Raw genomic sequence first — 20,628 nt, 5'->3', positions numbered from 1 at the left:
ATGGCAAAAGATGATTTCGTTGTGTGTTTATGAGCTTTACAGTGTTTCCACACAGCTGTGCTTGACAACAAGATGAAAAGAGAAGGAATCCAGCTCTGCGCATGAAAGAGCTCATTGATTCCAGAGAAACCTGGAGCCTGAGCAGTCATTAGTGAGACGCAGAAAAGCTGACAGCACTGACTGAGCGTCTCTTTCTCTTGGCTTGTCACGTCTCACTTCCCCCATGTCAACTTATTACAGTGTCTCCGCAGCATGTCTTTTCTTCCCCCTGCACAAACACACACTTCATCGCCGCCCACCTTCGCTTTCTACCCCTTGCCTCAGTTTTCGCCCCCTCCTTCCTCTCTTTATCAGGGCAGGGTTGAACAGTTCAGTGCCACGGTGACAGACTGGGATGGAAATAACCACACTGTCCTCCACCTTCCTCAGCCAGAGGTCGGACTCGTCTGTGGTGACACCCAGTCGGCGATAGAAGTTTAAAAACTCACAGCGGTGGAGTGAGAAATTGAGGCTGTGAAACCTTGACTCAGCAATATCACAAGCTACTTTGAAGTGGAGGTGGCTGCTGGCCAGCTTCCCTTGAATGCAACGACTAAATGTTTGAGTTCATCTGAGTCCAAAGAGTCTCCGAGCTACCTGTTGAGCCTGACTTGACTGACTAACACAGCTATGGGTGAAAGTTTAGGAGCTGTTTGGTGAATTAACTCAGTCCTCCCCCAACACTGAGACAGTGAGGAACTTGAGATTTTAAAAATTAAAAAGCAGCTGGCACATGCGCACACTCAATACTGACCACAACAGGAATCCAGCCAGAAGATGCTGAAGCTCTGTTCTGAGCCGCTGAGTCACAAGGCCTTTCAAAAGCAAGACCATATAGTGAAGGCACACCACAATCATCACAAAACCCTACATGACTGACCACCTGGCAATGTATCTATACCAGCTTAAGATTGGCCCTTCAAGAGGTTGAGTTGAGACAAGCAGCAAGAAACCTGCAGAGGGAACGAGATTATGGTCAAGGAGTTGAAGGCATTAAAACAATGCACCAAAACCTGAACATCTAATTCGATAAAATAGTCAAAACTATTATTAAAATTGAAACAATAACTGGCTTCTTTCAAAACCTCCATAGACAACCTAGTGATGGATTAGTGAAGCTTCATGAAGCCTTATTTTCAGAAGACACAAATCTTTGGATTTGAAGAACCATTTCAAGAAAATCTTCATCATTTTAAAAGAGGGAATGTCACCTGCCGTGCTCAGAAAACACAGACACTGTTTCATGAAGCCTCACTACCCTGGAATACAGCATTGGATTGGCAGCCTCCCATCATGTCAATCCCGCGTCACCATTCCTCACTCATCTTCAAACAGGTTCATTTAAATAGTCAGCGTGTGCTATACTGAACCTTTTATCTCCAAAATGAATCATGTGAAAAAAAAGTTGCATTGAGATGTTAAGAGGCGTCAAGCCGTCATTTGTCTTGGATAAATACCAGAAAGTAGTGGCCCAGGATCCATTCGACAACTTTAAGTGTTTTACTTTCCCCTGGATTTGCAATTACTGTCATCGGCGTCGGCACTTCACACATAATTGGCGGCACATATTCTCTGCAGCCCCAAGCTTTCGACTCAGCTCAGGTTTGAAACCTTTTGTGAGTAATAGCCGGCACCTTCATCCAGTTTAATACCCGTCTATTACTCTTGAATCCTTCTGCAGGAGTTGGATCGGCTGAAATGTCACGTTCACAGTTTGAAAACAGATTTGTTGGTGATTCCTGAATCAAGAAATTATGTTTCTGGTTGCAGGTGCAAATCTCCTTCTGGTTTCATCTGGGGTGAAGAGGGTGCATCGTAGTTAGTTAGTGCCAGTGGAACTTTGATCTGTTTATAATCTGTCATGTCTTAATGAGCGTAGCGCGGAGTGCAGCACACGCCTTATATATATTTTTAAAGCAGTGAATCCCACTGCGCAAGGACTATGCCTGCGCTAACAGCTCCTCGCTTCTTTGAGCAACGCTTCAAAGTGAGGCGCCGTGAGTGTGATGTCCCTTCTGACCTCCTGCCCACTCAACGCTGCAGACCCCGAGGGTTCTGCATCTGCCAGAAGAATATACAAACCAACTAAAGATGTGTGTTGTGCAACCAACCAATAAATGTTGATCCTATAAATAGAAAGAAAATATTAAAACCATGAATAAATAATGTTGATGTCAGGAATATTGAAAGTAGATCGGAAAAAGTCAGAGCATCCAAGCCATTTTCTATTATTATTATTATTATTATTATTATTATTATTATTATTATTATTATTATTATTGTTATTATTCATAGTAGTAATAATAACTTTATTTTATTTTTTATTTTCTTGTTCATAAAGACAGCTCACTCACAAACATTTACGATCAGATATAAAGAAAAAATGTTCAGATTCAGGTTCACCTTCAACGTTAATGTCAAATCATGATTTTGCCACTTTGAGAACTGAATTACTTGAGAATTGATGATGTTCTTATGAGATATTCAGGACTGACTGGGATTGGCCAATGTAGAGGTGATTTGATTTTGATGGTTTTCAGGATGTTTGTATTAACAAACGTTGATGATGAATAATAAAGATTCCCTCATTGTTTTCCAATGAAACAAATGACACATCCGGTCACGTCACTAGCTGCAGTTAAAATGAGCAGAACCCAAACATTTTGACTTAGTGAAACGCAAACATCACGTGGTGCAATGCTGACCAATATTTTGGAGGCTTTCTAATTCATTTACCAACACACAGTTTCTTCTTCAGCTCGTCTCTGTATTTGTCAGAGAAGCAGTGGCGCTACTGCCACCTGCTGTCCGCTATAGCTCATTGTCCTCATATTATGAACACAAATTAAGCAAATATAATGTACTGATGCTCAGAGCTGCCTGTGGGGCAAAACAATTTTTGGATTAGTCCATTATTTCTAATTCTTGTGATTATTTTCTGGTATTATCACATTATTTTCTAGATTTTTACTTTTGTTTTATGATACTTACTGCATCATTTTGCAATACTACTGCCTTTTTTGTGATCGTAAGAGGTGAAGGTCTATTAAACTACTTACTATTTTCAGTTTCAGTATCACATGAATGACGACAACCCTCATTTCTACCGGAGAAATAATACAGAAGAGTGTCCCCTTACTACCATCACCTTGTCAAATGCCGCAAGGTCCAGCAAGCTCTCGCTGTTCATCTCATCTAACGTTCGAACCCAATATCATGAAACAGTGTGATAATGTAATGGAATAACAAGATAATATCCCCAAAAAACGTTATACTAACCCCAAAACAGTTTTGCCCAGCTGGCATCACTGAGCTTTTGTAATGATCTGAGTTGGAGGCAGCGATATTACATTAAAAATGAACGGTTTGGCAGAGGTATGCGCAGACCCAGTGCCATTGAAGTCGGTTAAGCGCACAACAAAAGAATAAGACTGGAACATCACCTCTGTAATAACAGAGGCATTACCTTCCAATGTGTCATTTGAGAATGTATTTGAACTGGATAATAAATGTTCAGTTTGCGTAAAGGATGTAGCACGTTTCAAAAAGACAGGCGAGCGTTTTGCTTGCAGACTCAGATCTTCCTCCACAGCTGATTCATAGCGACTCCCCACCTGCAGGTGCGGGACCACCTCGTGGGAGTTCTGACGCCAGCTCTCAGCAACAAAAGCAATTATCCTCAGCTTTTCACACTAATGGATCTGACTGAAGGCTCCCTTCTCACCTCACACTCTCGACATGTCGACCCATACTCGTTCTGACACCCCTGGACCGGAGCAGGGTGACCTCAAAACTGACTACTGACCGTCTCATCAGCAACACCAGCAGATTTAAAAAAAAAAAAAATCAGGTTGCTCTTCTTGAGAGCAGGAACAAACCCAACGGGAGGAGACTTACCTTCGTCAGAGGCGGCGCCCTCATCAGTATTTTTGATGTAGTCATCCTGCAAAGAAAATACATCTGCATTAATGGAGTTAATAATTCATGTGCGACAAACACGGCTGGTGAGATTCATGAAGAGTCCGAAGAACATCAATAATGAAGGAGGATAATGTGGAAATGATGGGAGAACTCTGGGGTTCCCCTCATGAATGACAATGTTTGTTACTTGTATGGCGGTTTTTGTGGTCACAACTTCTGGAGCTACAGTTTCCTTTCTATTAGTCATGTGACAACGGCATCATTCTATCATGAGATTATGGCAGTATCCTTTTCTTATTGCAACTCTTGCTGTTTAACGGTTTAAGCCGTCTTTTACAGTCACCTTTTCTTCAGAGTGCGCCAACTGCAACATATATATTTTTTTGTCTGACACAATTCTTACAATCCCGCAGTAAAGAAACGAGACAAGTTCATGTCAGTTCAACACCACACGAAGAATGGCAAGATTGTAAATGAATACACGGCTAATTTGAAGATACACCATACTGCTGAACTAATAAATCTGGTGACATATGGATATATATAATCCTATATATATATATATGTAACCTTGGCTGCCGCATCAATCACCTGAACGGTTTTTTAAAGAGCTGTGAAACTTCATTACTGGCTGCTCCCTGAGGATTTAATTAAATGGAACATCGGGCAGATCACTCAGATGTCCTTGTTTGGACCCAGAACTTTTTAAAACTTTACCAAAATCCTTTATTTAAACAGTGGAGTTGCTCAGTCTTTCAAACTAAACTAAACAAAAACTGAAAAAACATCTGACTGACTGAACAGGATGACAACTTAGCATTGCCAAACATGGAGCGATGGTGAGACCTGTATTGTACGGTACTTCTCTTACTTGCTTATTTTACTTAATACACAATATTTGTTTTCTCCCTTAGTTTTGTATACGCTCAGCTCTGCTTCAGGGGGAATATTTGCAAACTTCACACTGGCTTGTAGTTTGAATCCGGGGCAGCGCTGCAATACAATGATAATAAAAATCCTGCTGCTGTATCTGCTCTGACCCATTTCTCTGTGTGTGTGTGTGTGTCGGGCCAGAGAAGATAAAGTAACTCAGAGAAGACCCCGAGGATCCAGTCTGCTCCGTTTAACTTGGTGTGATTGTGCTCAGGGGACAGCAGGAGATGAGAGTGAGAGCCGGATAATTACAGATGGAGAGTGAGCAACAAGTCGGAGTGACATGGTGCAGCTGATACTTTTGGAGCGCTGAGAAGAAATGGGAATCATGACCAAGTTTTCTGTTAATTTCTGATGTGAATTCATAAGTATAATTCCAACCAAAAACTAATGTATCATGAAGAATTGTCCTGTCAACATTGAGGACAATATGTTCATCAAAGAAACAACACAAAAAAAACCTTCTGACTATTTTGCCAATTCCGACAACAGTTTCCTGACATATTGCTGATGTTCATACGTTCCATTTCAATATATTTTCAATGCTGTTCCAGGTTTTCTCAAATTTTTCGTTTCGATTTCTTTCCACAAAACAAATTTTGTTCATATTTCAGCATTTATTCCCATGTTTTTTCCTCATTTCAGCACTTGTGATTCTGAGTGAAATGTCATATTATTCGTCTCACATTTATGAGAGGAACTGAAAACTCACCTCCACCTCCTGCAGCACGGGCGAGCAGGGATGCCATGGAAAAGAGAGAGCGAGAGAGACATGTTGTCAGAAAGAAAGAAAACAGAATCAAACAGATTTTATTTTCCTCCACGACTGGGAGTGTTTGCACAATGACAGCAGCGAAGCTGTTGGCCCAGATGCAGCCAGACTGCAAACACAAGTCAGGAGACGACATAAGACATTTACCGAGGATTATGGGCGCCTATTAACTGAGGATGATCAGCTGCCACTTCCATCAGCTGGCAAAAGTCCCGAAAAACTACGAATCCGTTGGCAGGTTGTGAGCCAAAGTCCTTTGAAGACAAGGGTGAGCCGAGCCAAGCTGCACCCACTTCTGATTTGCATTGTTGGGAATCCGTCCCGTTGGGTCGGAGGTATGTTTACTGGCCGACGTTGTCAGACACAACCTTGAGGAACGATGGTCCTCCTTTTACTCCTTTCCACCGTCTCGGCTCTCGGCCAAGAGCATTACACATCAGACCCCACTACAGCCGACCCCTCCCTGCTCCAGTCTCACTGCAGTTTATATAAACACTCACAGCCCTAACTAACCTGGAACACACACAGCAATAGCTCCTCCATCAAGGACAAACCATGGTGCTGGACATACTTAAAAGCCTCACTCTGCTGCAGCAGCATCTCAGGGTCGTCTCAGATGTTGTATCCAAGAAACCAGTTTTTCAACCTGAGATGTGAAGTCTACTTTTTGAGGGCGTAGCTTTTTCACCCATATTAACAGTCAAATGAACAGCTGGTCTCTAAAGAATTGTAGATCCAGACGGTGGTCCGGAACACCACCGAACTGTTATCAGTTTCTGGTCCCATTAGCAACATCCACCGAACATTTCACTGAAATACTTTTCTTTTTTATTTAGTATTATTGCAATCATCTATCAAGCAGACAAACAGCGACCATCACATAATGCTGGTCAATATTGACAACTGTGCTCCGAAACATTCTGAAACATAAACCATGCGGTAATAGAAATGGGCTCATTTCTATTACGGGCTCACTCCCAGGAGCCACTCTCAGAATAACTGGATTTAAGTCTTCATTTCTCAATGTTTCGCAATTGCTGCGTCACTGGTTGTGTTGCTTACATAGTCAAAACAAATTGTATTGCTCTGACATCGCAGCAGTGGGTAGTGGTGGCTGCAGAGAAATGCAGAGGCTAATAGTAGTAGCGCATTAAGGCACACTACACTAACTAGAACTGAAGGTCTGACGCTGGGTGATGGTCTTAGGCGGCAGTAATGGACAACACTGGCAGCTTGGCTGTGCAGTAATGCAGCCAAGATCACCGCTTTCCCGGATAATGTACTCCAAGCCTGACCTGCATTTTCCCTCCTTTCCCATTCTTATTCAGCGGCAGGCCCAGGTGCAGGTCCGGGTGCACAGCTCAGACCACAGTCTGAAGTGGTTAGATCTGGGTTAGCCTGCTGCTATAGCGATGGAGATCAGAACTTGAAGACACATGCATTTTCAGTGCAGTGTGTGGAGGTCAGCATGGATCTCCTCTCTGTCCTTCATGGCTCAGAGTTCATGGTTATGGATACAGATTTTTTTTTCAATTTTACATTAATTAATTTGGATTGAATTCTAAATTACTATCTTGTCAAACAACAACAAATCTGATGTTAATGATCCAGCCTCATTGAATTATAAGCAAAACTGTTCCACAAAACTCATTATTTTTTTAATAGTAAAATTGTTTATTAAAAACAAAATGTCATTTTGCATCCGATGTTGCAATTAATGAGCCATTCTCTGAAATTAGACGAGGAGCACCCGGTGGGAGTCCTGCCGCCTGTCCTCCAGCTCTTATCTCATTCCTGCAGCAGTGTGACAGCAAGGACACCCGGCTGTGGCTACAGTTAGTCCTTCATCAAGGTTGCTGCTCGGCTGAATCTCTGCCAGGCTGCTGCTGCAACGCTACACGAGCCAAACATGAGGGGCCGGCAGAGATCAGGGAGCAGTGTTGAGGACGGGGGTCTCTTGAGTTACGTGAGTCCTCTCTCATGTACAACACCTGCTCTGCACATTTGTCAACAAGCTTGTAGTGCAGAGCCGAGCCTGGAGGTTAATGGAGCTCGACGATCCAGATGCTGCCACGATTCCTGCTGGAGGCAGGCGGACAACATTTGGCCTCCAGCCTGACAGTAACCCCTCATGGTCAATGTCTATCTCACCCCACCCGAGCTCAGTCCCCCGGTGACATAAACACCACTGATAACCGTGAAGTAGCCGCACTTCACCACACACACACTAATATCTCTGCGGTGCACACCAGGGGGGTCAAGAGGGACTTGGCTGTGCATGATGGAGGAGCTGAACCATCGAGTTTATGGGTTTTTGGCAGCTCAATGTTTGGGCGTGTCAGTGGTGCCTCCCTCCAGCTAAGAAAGGGAACGGTTGATCAAATATAGAGGAAAGAGCTAATGTCGACAGCATCTCACTGAGGGCAGCGCCTGCAGTAACATTATTACTCTTCAATTACAAGGACAGAGCTGAGAAGGAAATGAAGTAACAAGTCCAAGGGAACACTAAAATATTCTTTTGATGTTTCTTCTTTGATGTTTTGCATTTTTGTCTAATGCAAAACATCATTTTGCATTTTTTTTTCCTTATGACAGCATCATCAGTCTGGGCCTCTCTGCTTGGGCTGCTGCCCCCACAATCTGATTTTGAATGTGTCATGGAGAAGGGTTTGACATTTCAGTCACTGTTGTAATACAAATAGAAGACATTGCACTAGATTTAATAATAATAACAAGAAGAATGATAAATACTTTCAGTAATTGTCCACATATCCACTGTTATCTAGATAATAGGGTAAATGTTTCTGGTCCCAGCTATGAGCTATGAAAATGTATACAAAGAATAATAATATTGAACTCAGTCTCTGAGTCCAGACGACACAGTAAAACTGAAGAATAATATGAAGAAGTAAAGAGTTAGAGACGTGAGGTTCAAGATGGTGTCTTCACTGGAGAAACTGATTAAAGCAACAAATGGTGTAATGATGTTTGCATACTTAATAAACATGCGCCAAGTCAGATAGAAACTAAGACAATAATTATAATATAGGCATAATTCAAAATAACAATGATCACAATACCTCACATGTGACCACACATTAGTGGGTGTCTGATGAAGCAGTTGATGTACAGTTATGCTATTTAAAACAGTTCATACTATTTTATTTTATTTTATTTTATTTTATTCATCAAATCAATGTCCATAAATCCAGAACTGTGTCGCCTCATTGCAAAAAACTAGCCAGGATGTGAACTCTACTTGAGTGTCCGAGCAGCATCTTTTGTCATTGTAAAACTTCACATGCCATAAATGGTAACAAAAGAAATCCAAACATTTGACATTCTTTATACCAATGGGTTCCATTCCTGCATTTGAAATCAATCTTTTATTACAACCGTTATTCTTATGTAAACAAAATCATTCGACACTTTGATCTCTCATTTAATTTAACAACGGTAGACCCTTCCAAAAACATCTTTGGAAATAAATCCTCCTCATCATCAAACATTATTCGAGTGCAGTCTTAACCACAACACCACCAAGGACGTTTGCTCAACAACAACTTACCCGGTAACCTCAACAATATTTAATGATGAACAACAGCAACAACAAAAACAACACATTTCTTCACCACAGTCTCATGAAAGATGATTTCTTTTTGTAATTCCATGTTATGTTTTTTAAAGTTTTTCATTGTTACCTGGTTCTGAACGTAGCAGAGCGTGTGAGCAGGACAGTAAATGAAGTAACCATCTTCAATCCACATGGAACAACATAAATCCAGCAAACTACAATAACTCACAAGCAGCAAACTATTTCTCACCAAAAAAATCTGATGAATATCCATTGACATATTTCTCAGTTATGCTGTTTACAAACCAAAACTTCCATCAAAGACAGAAAATCAAGCAGAACAAATTCTGTAGTAATAGCAATGTATCTATTAGGAGGGCTGTATACAGTTGTAGCTCTTTTATCATTTTATCACACTAGTTTTCCCCATGTTTTCAAAAGCGTCCTAATGAGGAACCTTTTGTCACAGGAGTTGATATCCACTCATCACAGCAGGTGGCAGGTGAGGCCCAAGCAGGACTCCGACTAGGAACCTAATGTTTGTTACACAAGTTGCGCATGAGAACAATGTTTTTGGCAGCTCAGTTAGAAATCGAGCTTCCACTTGACAAATGTGATAAATGAGAAAAGGGGTGATCACTTAGCAACATCGTGGTGTAAACATCACAGCGTTAATGTGCAACTCCATGGCCCAGATTCTTGAAGAATCCGCTCAGCTGCAGCCTGTCTTGATAACGTGGCAGCGATTTGGGAGACACCAACCTCGAAACTTGAAGATCTCCAGTCTGCTGATTGGATAAAGATTCAAAGTTGAAAGTAATGGAGGCCGAGGAAGGTTAGCTATGTTTGACTTATATGTTGTAGCCATGAACTTCAACTGTTGCAGTAGATCATGGGACCTGTTGAATAAGTGGTGGAAGTGCTCTTTAATAATAGGCACGACGGGTTGTGGTGCCAACACTCCTAAAGCCACGCTAAAGAAAAGACAACTGGGCAATGTGGGGAGAAACCACGGCACCTCGGGCGCCCAGAAGACCATCTATTCCATCTAGTCACTGGCCATCAGGGTTCCTTTCCGGATCCAGACCACATGACGAACAATGGATCACATCTGGAAAGGCTCCGATTGCCAGATCTGAAGCGTTTGTGGGTCAGATCTGGGCCACATCTACATCTAGCCAGGATCCCGTGCGAAATATGATGTTCAGATTCTGAATAGCAGCCGACTTGCTGAGTCTGGTACGGAGGCAATTCGCAGGTTTCGGATCAGGTTGCTATCTGTGTATCCCAGCCCATTTGAGTTCTGCTAACCTCTGTTAACCAGCCATCACGCTCTTTGGATTTGGAAATAGATATTCAGCACAAGCAGTACTCCATGACAACGATGAAGGACTTTTATTATTCATTCATTCATCTGTTGTCTGACTCTTATTACTCTCATCCCAACTAGACATGTCTCAAAGATGGGTCACCAGCCAGTGACAGGGCTCATTCAGACAACCATTCACACTTGAGCACAATTACCAATAGACCTTGGACTGTGGGAGGAAACCGGAGTACTCAATTCCTCAACCGATCTTGGCTGATCGTGACTCCCTCATGAAAAGGTGTTGGATCGACCTGCAGTGATATTTCTGCAGTGCCTTGTCAAAGCCGATTTGTCTTAATGATGTCACAGTAGGTACTGTGATACCTACTGAATGTTTGGGCCATAACTCTTAGTTAACATCATACTCCAGAGCATCACTTCAGGATGCCGTTGGAATTGCTTGTGATTACGCTCATCGGCTTTGCTAACGGCTTTCAGATCCACACGCTCATGCTTGAAATAGGGATGTGCAGTAATGCTGTTCTCAGCTCCTCATCCACACAGCTAAGTCTCCCCCTCTCCCACCGCCCCAACAATATTCCTTAATGGAGTTCTGAGGATGATATTACCGGCGGCAATAGCACTTCAGCAGCAGGATGGTGGGCCAAATGATCATTTGGAACTCTTTTTTCTCATTTCCAGTTGTCATTTACTCAATTCCACACTGACATTTACTCTGCTCAGGACAAGATAAATACCATGTAATGGATGGACCTGCAATCCTGCTCGTGCGTGTGTGTAAAGACAAGAGCGATTGCTCTTCCTCCGTTGATCCCGGCCAAGGCTGGTGCGCTAGCAGATCACTGACTGGCAGGATATTGTCAGCATGTCATTCTTCCTCAGCCCCGATTTGCACTGCGATGTCCCCCACCTGATTAATGTCATGGAATTAGTGTCGTCTCCCTGCCTACTTTGGTTCGCAGCTAAAGGGCACGCAGGCGGAGGATGCTGTAAATCTGCCCCGCGTCTCTGTAGTTACGGGGCAGACGCGAGAGGCCACCTCGTCTTTCCTGTGTCAGACATGGCGCCTCGATTCAGATCGCTGGTGAGTTAGTGCTGGAGATAGAGTCCGCTTCGCTGAACTTCAACTGGCCCTGTCTTTAAATGCACATCGCCATATCAGGGAAGGTACTCTTGAAATGCAATGAGTCTTCTCACACTACACACCTCATCGGTGCTACACTAAGAACGATGAGGAAATATGAAGTCTTCATGAACCTTACGTTTAGACTGCAATTGCATCTATATGCTCACACTGCTTCCTTACATGAACGACTGAAGTTGGCTACCCATGGTTAAAGAAGTGGATCTCAAACATTACATGCAGTGATGCTAGGTGAGAGTGTATTGTGTAGTACTGATGACTGAAGCACACTGAGCAGGAAGACACACTGAATGTGCACATTGTTTACTCCAAGTCTTCATGTTCAACATCCCTTAACCACTGACCTTGGCTTGCTGTGTTGAGATGGTCCGATGAAGCTTCACAAAAATGGTTTACAAAAATAGTTGTTGAGCAGATAATGCCACCTAGAGGGCTCTGAAATAACAGCACTGATTTATGAAACTTCATCGCCACATCACCAGCTTGCTGGAAATCTCTTGCTGCTTCTACTCAGCGGTGGCAGCGCTGTAGCACTTTGAGTAGCAAATTCACCCCATTTATGTTTATGAAAGTTGCGTTTTTTAAAAGGTAATAATATGGCGAGTCAAAACTTTAGAATTGCATGCTGCTTCAGACACTTGATGGTCTAATCCAAGGAGACTTCGTAGCAGGCTTTTTAAGAAAGACCAAAATTCCTCCTCCACAAAGTCAAAAACAATTATTAATCTTTCAAGGCTTAAGTTAGGCACGGCTAAACAGTGGCACTTCTTACAGTGCGGTGCGTCTCAATGCCTTGAGCTTTTGCAGGTTACAAGCTTTTGTGATGTCAGTTCGTATTAGGTCACAAAAATTATAAGGCGAGCCATTTTGTGTCAGAGCAAAAAAAAAAATGACTGAATCTCATTCTTTCAGACCTCATTATATATTAACTAAATGTTTCATCTGTCTATTTCTTATTTCCATTTCTTCAACTCAAAAATGGAAAGCATTACAGAGCCCCTTAAAACTAGATCTCATGATGAGACATTAAACAAGTGTGAGTGATGTGGTTAGCTGGAAGTTAGCAAGAAGTTATGTGAGAAGGCAAACAATGCAAACTTAGTGGCACACTGAAACTGTTATAGACATACTGTTATATACGTGTTGAGATGTTTACATTGAGAGAGATCTAATCTAATCTAATCTAATCTAATCAAAATATGAATTAAAAATCATATTCTGCGCATTCTTCGTGGTCAAGTAACTGCTGACACGTGATGTACAAAGCGTGACATTAGACAGAAATGACATTAGAAGGGCATATTTTTAGAATTATGATCCATGCCCCATGTATCACCAGATTTCACTTAATTCACTTCCATCCTATGTTCCTCAGCTCTTTCAAGATGAATAATGTGACATTAAAAATGTCTTCATCTGACTGTGTTGCTGTGCTGCAGTTGAAGGTGCAGGAGATACATGAAAGGTGGTTGGATTTTTCACACTACACAGATCAAGTAAGAATAAAGGGAGTGTTATCGTTGCGACAAAACAGTGTTGTGGGTTTAAGCAGAGCTGGATCAAATTGATCATCTGAGCTGCTGAGTGCTTTGCAGGGCTGCAGGCGATGGAAGCCTGGCGTTCCAGCAGGTGAGACGACTGTCTGCAGTGAAGCAGCCAGCACAATCCCTTTACATCAAGAGCACTTCCACTGGTAGGCAGATAAGACCTGGGAGTTGGTGTGAAGAAGAACATTTGAAGACGTCCGCGACACGAGGCTTTTCCTTTCAGAATTTCAGGAAGTTGCATCACTAACATTAACCTCTATTTCCCCTGAATCCCCCCAGCCTGTAGGAGACGAGGAGCCACATCAAACAGCGCTGGACGCACTTGGCTGCAGCACAGCTGAATGAAGGCACTGCATGCTCTGAGAGATGCTGTAATTGGAAAGGAGGATCGAGAAAAATGGATTCTGTTGGAGCTGGCCGCTGAGCCGAGGGGAACTTTGGAATAGTGAGGATGCTGAAACAGCTTTAACAACACACACATTCTTAATTTGCAAAAGAAGGAAAACAAGAGATGCAAACACTTGAAAACAGTTTCCCTCACTGACATGGAGCGGAGACATTACAGGTGGACAATTCATTTTAACGTTGGGCTGCATTAAGTTGATGTTGTGGAGATGCAGGTGAAATAAAATATATGCTGGTGCAGAAATTTTGACAGGGAGCATTTTTCTGTGCACCAATTTTCGGTGCACCACCACACGATATAATGTGATGTCATCGCTAAAACATCCATGATTGGACTTGAGTGAAGGCCTAGGTGTAAAATGCACGGCCCGCCGCTGCTTAAATGTGACTTTTGACAGCCCAAAAATAAGTAGAATATACAACATTTAAGCAAAAAAAATAGCATAAAATATCTTGTTTTAAGATGATTTTGCTGCAATTCTAACATTTAACAGCCTGAAAATAATAAATTACTTTTTATGATTTGTGATATGACTGTATCTCAACATGCATGAAAAAAGAGTGAACACTTGAATCAAACAACTTAAGTTTTTTTATTCAATCTTAAAACAACATTTATTTTGATGAGACAGGAGTAGAGAAGTGAAATATCACATTTTAACAGCTGTTTACCTCAGATTTCCTGTCTATTATAGACAAAAAGATCAGATTATGTTATGCTGGCTATCACCAGCAATAAAACATTTTATTCTTGTAAAAAAAGTTTAAAAAAAAAACAAACAAAAAAACGGCTAAATAAATATTGTATTTTTAATCATTTGAATTTGAAAATAGAAACCTGAATGTCACATGTGGGTATAAATATATTGCTACATGAATGCAATTTCAGAATTGATATTAAGCTCATGTTGGAAAAATGACAGGACGATGCTCTGGAACCACTATTACACGCGGTAAAAGCATTTGGTAAAGGATGCATAGTAAGAGTTTTGTCCATGAAAGCATACAAAATGTTGAGTGATATAAACTGTGGACCATTTTTTTTCATCCCCAAACACATGTTTACAAATCAACAGCAGGGCACTGAAGAGACAATAATGATGACAAACGTCCTGGTCAGAGAGCCGTGGAAATCTCACGGCGGGAGGCAAAGTTAAATATGCTGCCAGGGAAATGGGAACAAATTGGGTTGTTGTGGCAGCTGATGGTGTTAATCCCCTGCAGTGACAGCCTGATATGCGAGTAAAACAGGGAGACGTCACATTATTGCCTTCGCAAAGACTGTATCATTCATAAATGAGATTCTTTGGGCTCCTTTCAAGCGAGGAAAAAGCTATTAGCGCCTTCTCCCAGCCATCCCAGCCTGTTTGATTAAGGTCATTTCCAAATGACTCAGATTGGTGTGTATTTCTCACAGCGTCGCGCACACACGCACACACTGATAAAACTATCTACCACATGCCACGGTGACTATTTCAAGCGAAGACAGAAAGCGAGTCCCTCGCCAGCATGCCCTTGACACCGCTTTTCTCTTTGACGACAGATACTGACGCTTCTCTTTGTGCAGCTCAGGGACACTGAAACTCAAGGCAGCCAGAGACTGTCTGCGTCTCCAACACAGTGGAGTGACTCTCCTCAGGCAAGAGCACGTCCTCAAAGTTCTTGACGCCGCCTGACCTAATTGTGTTGCATGTGACTTGCGCTTTAACAGAAACTGATTGGTGGCCTGAGGCAAATGACTTCTATCACCTTGAGTTAGCGCTGGCAACATGGACGTTTGCTTTAATCTCGTATTTAGTGTTCACTTGAGCATGAAAATGTTCTCACCAGGCCACCAGCGTTGACGTTTCCCCTAAAAACTACAGCCAGAAGCACATCCACCGCATGACGTAATAACAAATTGTAGGGGTTTCAGCTTCGAACAAGAGGGTAGTATATATTCGGCTCAAACTTTTTTTCAAACTATAACCAAACATGAACTTATTGAAATGACGACGCAGGTGACTGTCGTCTGTAAACACCAATGGTCGATTTGTTTATGCTATCTCTAATGATTAGCGCACACGCTGCATTTGCACATGCATCGTGTCGTGTTCTTACTTGTTGATAGAGCACTACAGTGCCTCTGCAGTCCTGGCATATGAACTACATCTTTTCAAATGGTTTCCATTCAATCTGTGTGGACAGCAGAAGCAGCTTTTTTTTAACAGATTGTTGCAGAGCAGTTTTTTAAAACCAGGCTGGAGAATAGGGTAGAAACTGTGACTCCACACGCATGTAGTCTTCATTTGTGTGAACATGAAATGTGGTGCAGCTTTGTGCTTTGTTTAGTGTCTTTGGTGTCTTTGCTGTTGCCGATTCCCTACAGTGCAATATAATGTTTTGTGAAAGAGATACACAAGTTAGAGCCATTTTTTCAATTTCATTTCTTGTTTTTCTCTCTGATCTCATCACTTCATATTGGTTACTGGCTTGATTCTGGTGTGGCACCACGCTCGGTGTTCAAATACATTCATTTTGTGAGGCAGGGAGATCATTTGATTTGGTTTGCAGCTGTTTCTCCAACATACTGAGAATATCCCCATTTTGTGAATGTAGAGCCAAGCTCAGGTAACATGAAAGTGTCAAAAGTTTTTTTAAATCCTTTATTTTAATGAACATTACTGACAGTTACTCCAATAAAATGTTACCATGTATTGCTGTCTGACTTTACTTCAAGTTACTTGCCCAACAATGGGTGTCAGTTGAGCTCTGAAAATGTAGAATGCATTCAACAAATGTTTTCCTCAGTGCTAGTTGGAAAAGAAAATTCTCAAAAGCTGTTTTCTCTTTCACCTTGCAGATCAGCAGAGTGGGTTTCCAGCCACAAAATGTAATCTAGAGAAGCATATTAGGATGTTTGATGTATCAAGCTCACCAGGTGTTGAGGCATTTAAGTATTGATGCTTGGGAGCCTTTGGCGACAAAAACCCTTGCATTAATATGTTGCTAATTCATCACTCTTTCACTCCACAGCTACATAAAATGCATATTTTGAGGATATGAAATATATATAAATACAATATAGAATGGATTTTTGCACGCATGAAGATGAAGAAAGCTATGATTCGGTATGAGTCATAGGATTGTAAGGAAAGACACACACTCCCTTCTTTTAGTCATATCAATTATGAATTATATATTTTCTGTGTCACCAGGTCAGTGACCTTCCAACAACTCCTGTCACGACATTCAGGTGACCATTAGATCCATGCTAAAAGCTCCTACAGCTTCCAGCGCTGACTCCAAGTGAACAATAATACATTTCAGCATTTATTAAAAAAGGCCAGATCATCATTTAAGTGTCAGCTGTGCCTCCACCAGGCCTTGAATGAAGACAGACAGGCAGAGTGGCAACATTTATCTCTCAGCCTGCAGCACACAGGAGCATCACCAGTTCAGAGACGACTCTCAGGCAGATGCCATCATAAATAATGCATGAACAACAGAGCCGGAAAAAGAACCTTGGAAAGGCTAATTATTCAACCTGACATTTCACCAACTCAAAAGTCAGCCATGGAAAAAAAGGGGGGAATTCAGTCTGTCAGTACGACGAATGTCACAGTGACACTGATGAAGAGGGTCCAATCAGGAGTAATAATGGAACGCGTCCATCTGCATTTGAGTACGGTATTAAATGTTCTCCATTATCGCTGCATTTGAATTTCATTTGATCCAGACGATATAAACGTATCATCCCACAAATTCATGTGCAGTCGGAAGTGTGTTCTGATTTATTGAGGCATAGGTGGTGACCACTTAGGCAGCCAAAACAGTTTGTATAAATCAGATGCCATTTACTGAGTTTAGTTAGTTTCAAAGGTGGGGACTTTAACTGTAGTTTACTGTGTTCTGTGAAGTGAAAGTGCTTGAAAAAGAAATGATTAAATGAAATGTTAAAAGCTGGGGAGTGCATTATAATCAAGTTCCACCAGTTGCATTGGGTCCACATTATAATCACAAATGACCCACAGCATCATTTCTTGCTGTCTATTATTCATGGCCTCCAGGTAGTGATGGCCTGGTGAGGCCTGGTGAAGCCGTGCCCTCATTTTCAGCACCACTGCATGACACTTTCAGCTGTTTCAATAAAACCTCACGTCATTTTTTTCAACCGGCTGAACTCTGACAATGAGGACACTGTTTCATGAAACCTCAATAGCGCATCACGACCTGCGGGTACAAAGGTGTTCCACCACTCAGACTATAATTCCCATAACGTTAAGTTCTTACAACAGTTCATATTTGATTGGATTAGATTGCCGAGGAGTTAGATTTTAATCAGATTATTCATTGAAAATCAGGTCCTAAAAAAAATAAATATCTCCTCTGTGCTAACATGTGGAACATGCTCATAAAGCATGAAGCGCTAAATGCTAACACTGGCCACGTTTCAATGCAGCGTAACAACACAAAAGAGAAAAAAATTATACTACATTTCACAAACCTTTGTTGTTATATTAAACTACATTAAATTTGATAAGGATCTTAAACAAAAGTTGTATGTAACGTCACTGAGGCTGCAGATGCTAATGGAACATTTGTGCGGTCACCGATGTAGATTTCTTTGTCAGAAAGTCAGGGAATCCTCATCAAAGCATGTAATCCAAGGTGGCTTCTCCAAATCTATACAGGAAGTAGAGGTTTTTTAATCGATGAAATACGTCCAAAGGAAAAAAAACAAAACAAAAACATCCTGTTCTGCGTGCTGCAGATATGGACGCAATTGCACCACAGATATATTAAGAACTTGTTTCTATTTGAACCAGACACGTGCAAGAATTAGTGTCTTGGATGTCAACATCTGTAACAGTAAGAGAGAGCTGAGACAAAAAAAAATGTACGATCAATCTTCATCCCAACGCTCACGATAAGCGGATGAGGATAGATGGATGGATGTCACCATCTTGTTTTCCGACGTTGTAAAACCCTTATTTTCTGCATCAGCTCTTCCAAAACAAGCACTTTTCAACTAGAAATGAAAACCCGACAACCACCACGTAACAACCCCCCACAGTCGCTTATTGCCTAGTGAATCCATTGGAAATGTCACTCATTAAATAAAGGCAGGAAGTCTACTGGAAAATTGTTCTGGGAGAGAAATTGTGTGACAGACTAATTGCATCTTAAAGTAAAACAGATAAAACAACAACATCAGCGTTTATTCTCCTGCACCAAAAAGAGCACCTTTACCTCAAAAGAAACAGCCCCTCCACTCAATTAAGTTCAGCCCACGCTTGAGTTGGAAAGCCATGTGACATTCTCTCTGCTCTTTCCGGTGTGAATTCTATCTGGAGAGTCCAAACTCTCAGCACCTTCAGTACCAGACGAGCCTCGATTTGACCGCGTAAACCTGTTTTTTTCCAACTTATTAATGAGCAACAAGCAGATTTCCACAGGTAGTTTCGACTGAGCTCAGGGGGAAACACACACGCATCTAATTGCTCATTTTAGCGGTTATGCTTCCCCCATTTTCATTTTTGGAAATGGGCCTCATCATTAGGCTTTCCACAATCGCGTTTCACTTTGCATTTCTCACATTTTTTACAGCCGTAATTACACTGGCTGTTAGCGGCGCTGGAGCGTAAATCCAGTGGGAGGCTAATGAACGGCTGGAGTTGATGACAAAAGAAGGAAAAAAAAAAAACGCCTCACAGCTGGTGACGAGGATTTTGGCTGGAGCTGAACCGGCTTCCGCGGCACTCAGGACACAGGTAGAGATGCTCGGCTTTCATCTGTTGGGAATCACTGTCGCCACGTTATCAGAGAGCTCTTGCGGATGAGAGAGGGTGTCGTGGGATCAGGAGCATGGAAGGTGCCAATCATCTCATTCTTGGCAGTGCAAACAGGATTATGGGTAATATTATCGCTCTCCTTCAGAATTTCCAGCGTCCAGACTAATGTCGCTTCACCCCATTGGTTGACCCGTGATGACAAAAAATAGATTTCTTGTATCATTGTGATTCAGATGAACAGGTGAATGTGGTCATTGTGGTTGTCGTGCTATAATTGTCTTGCTATAGTTGTCGCAGCGGTGTGAATGTGAATTCCTGTGGCACTCGGGCTTGTTGTCTTGATCATTGAAGTCGGTTGCTTGGCTGGTTTCTATGCCAGTAGCTGCGTCGGTGGCTCAAGTGTTCTGAGTAAAGATTGAAGTGGCTGTGGTTGAGGAGTTGCTGTATTATCTCTCGCATGGTTTTCATTGCCTCCACCGAGGAGGTTAGTTACAATCTTCAAAAATCATAAAAAATTCAGAACTCATTTAAATGAAAATTTGAGAAAATAATGGGACAAGGAACTGGGGAATCAGAGTCTGTGTTGTGAAGTTCCATCTGGATTTAGGTTTTGATGGAGATGTCATGACTTCGGTGGCTTCTAAATCCTGTGGCTCATGCACCCTATTGTGATAAGAACCAGCTAGAAGTTTCCCAATTCACTCATATGTGATGAAATGTTTTGGGAATGATGTTTGAAATGGACCAGATAGAGTTTTGTATGCTGTGCTTTTTGAGTTGTGTTTGTTGTTGCAAAAGTTATGGGTGGCTTTTTGGTTTTATAGTTGAAACAAATCTATCTATCTATCTATCAAATCTTGCTGGTGTTATTCATGAGGTTCCTAGCAGCTGTGAGCGGTCGCTGTCTTCCTTGCAATGGCAGCAGGGATGGTAGTCATTGTTTGTTCAAGATACTTAAGGTGCACCAAAGACGAGATCATGGGAAATGTCAATCAAAGTTGGCCTCAGAAAGAGCAACTGCTTGACTGAGCAATGAGTAATTGGTTGCTAAAGAAACCTGGAAACAATGGAAACAAAAGAAAATGACATTTCTTTATGTGAGGCAGACTGCTGGTTGTTAATAGCACTCTACCTTTGGCTCATTGTTTGACACCCACACGCCTCCACATACACACACACACATACTTCT

At 41.9% G+C, this 20,628-nt stretch overlaps 1 protein-coding gene across 1 annotated transcript in view; it reads right to left on the bottom strand.

Moving 5' to 3' along the window:
* Positions 1-20,628, bottom strand: part of LOC128768625 (testican-2-like) — a 39,452-nt gene that overhangs the window by 9,351 nt on the left and 9,473 nt on the right. The window contains exon 2 of the mRNA XM_053881622.1: positions 3,937-3,982. Coding sequence (XP_053737597.1) covers positions 3,937-3,982 — 46 coding nt within the window. The remainder of the gene's footprint in view (positions 1-3,936; positions 3,983-20,628) is intronic.

Source organism: Synchiropus splendidus, chromosome 1 (assembly GCF_027744825.2).
Source record: "Synchiropus splendidus isolate RoL2022-P1 chromosome 1, RoL_Sspl_1.0, whole genome shotgun sequence".
NCBI lineage: Eukaryota > Metazoa > Chordata > Actinopteri > Syngnathiformes > Callionymidae > Synchiropus > Synchiropus splendidus.
Note: the sequence above shows the minus strand (reverse complement) of the source record. Positions and strands in the feature narration are given on the sequence as shown.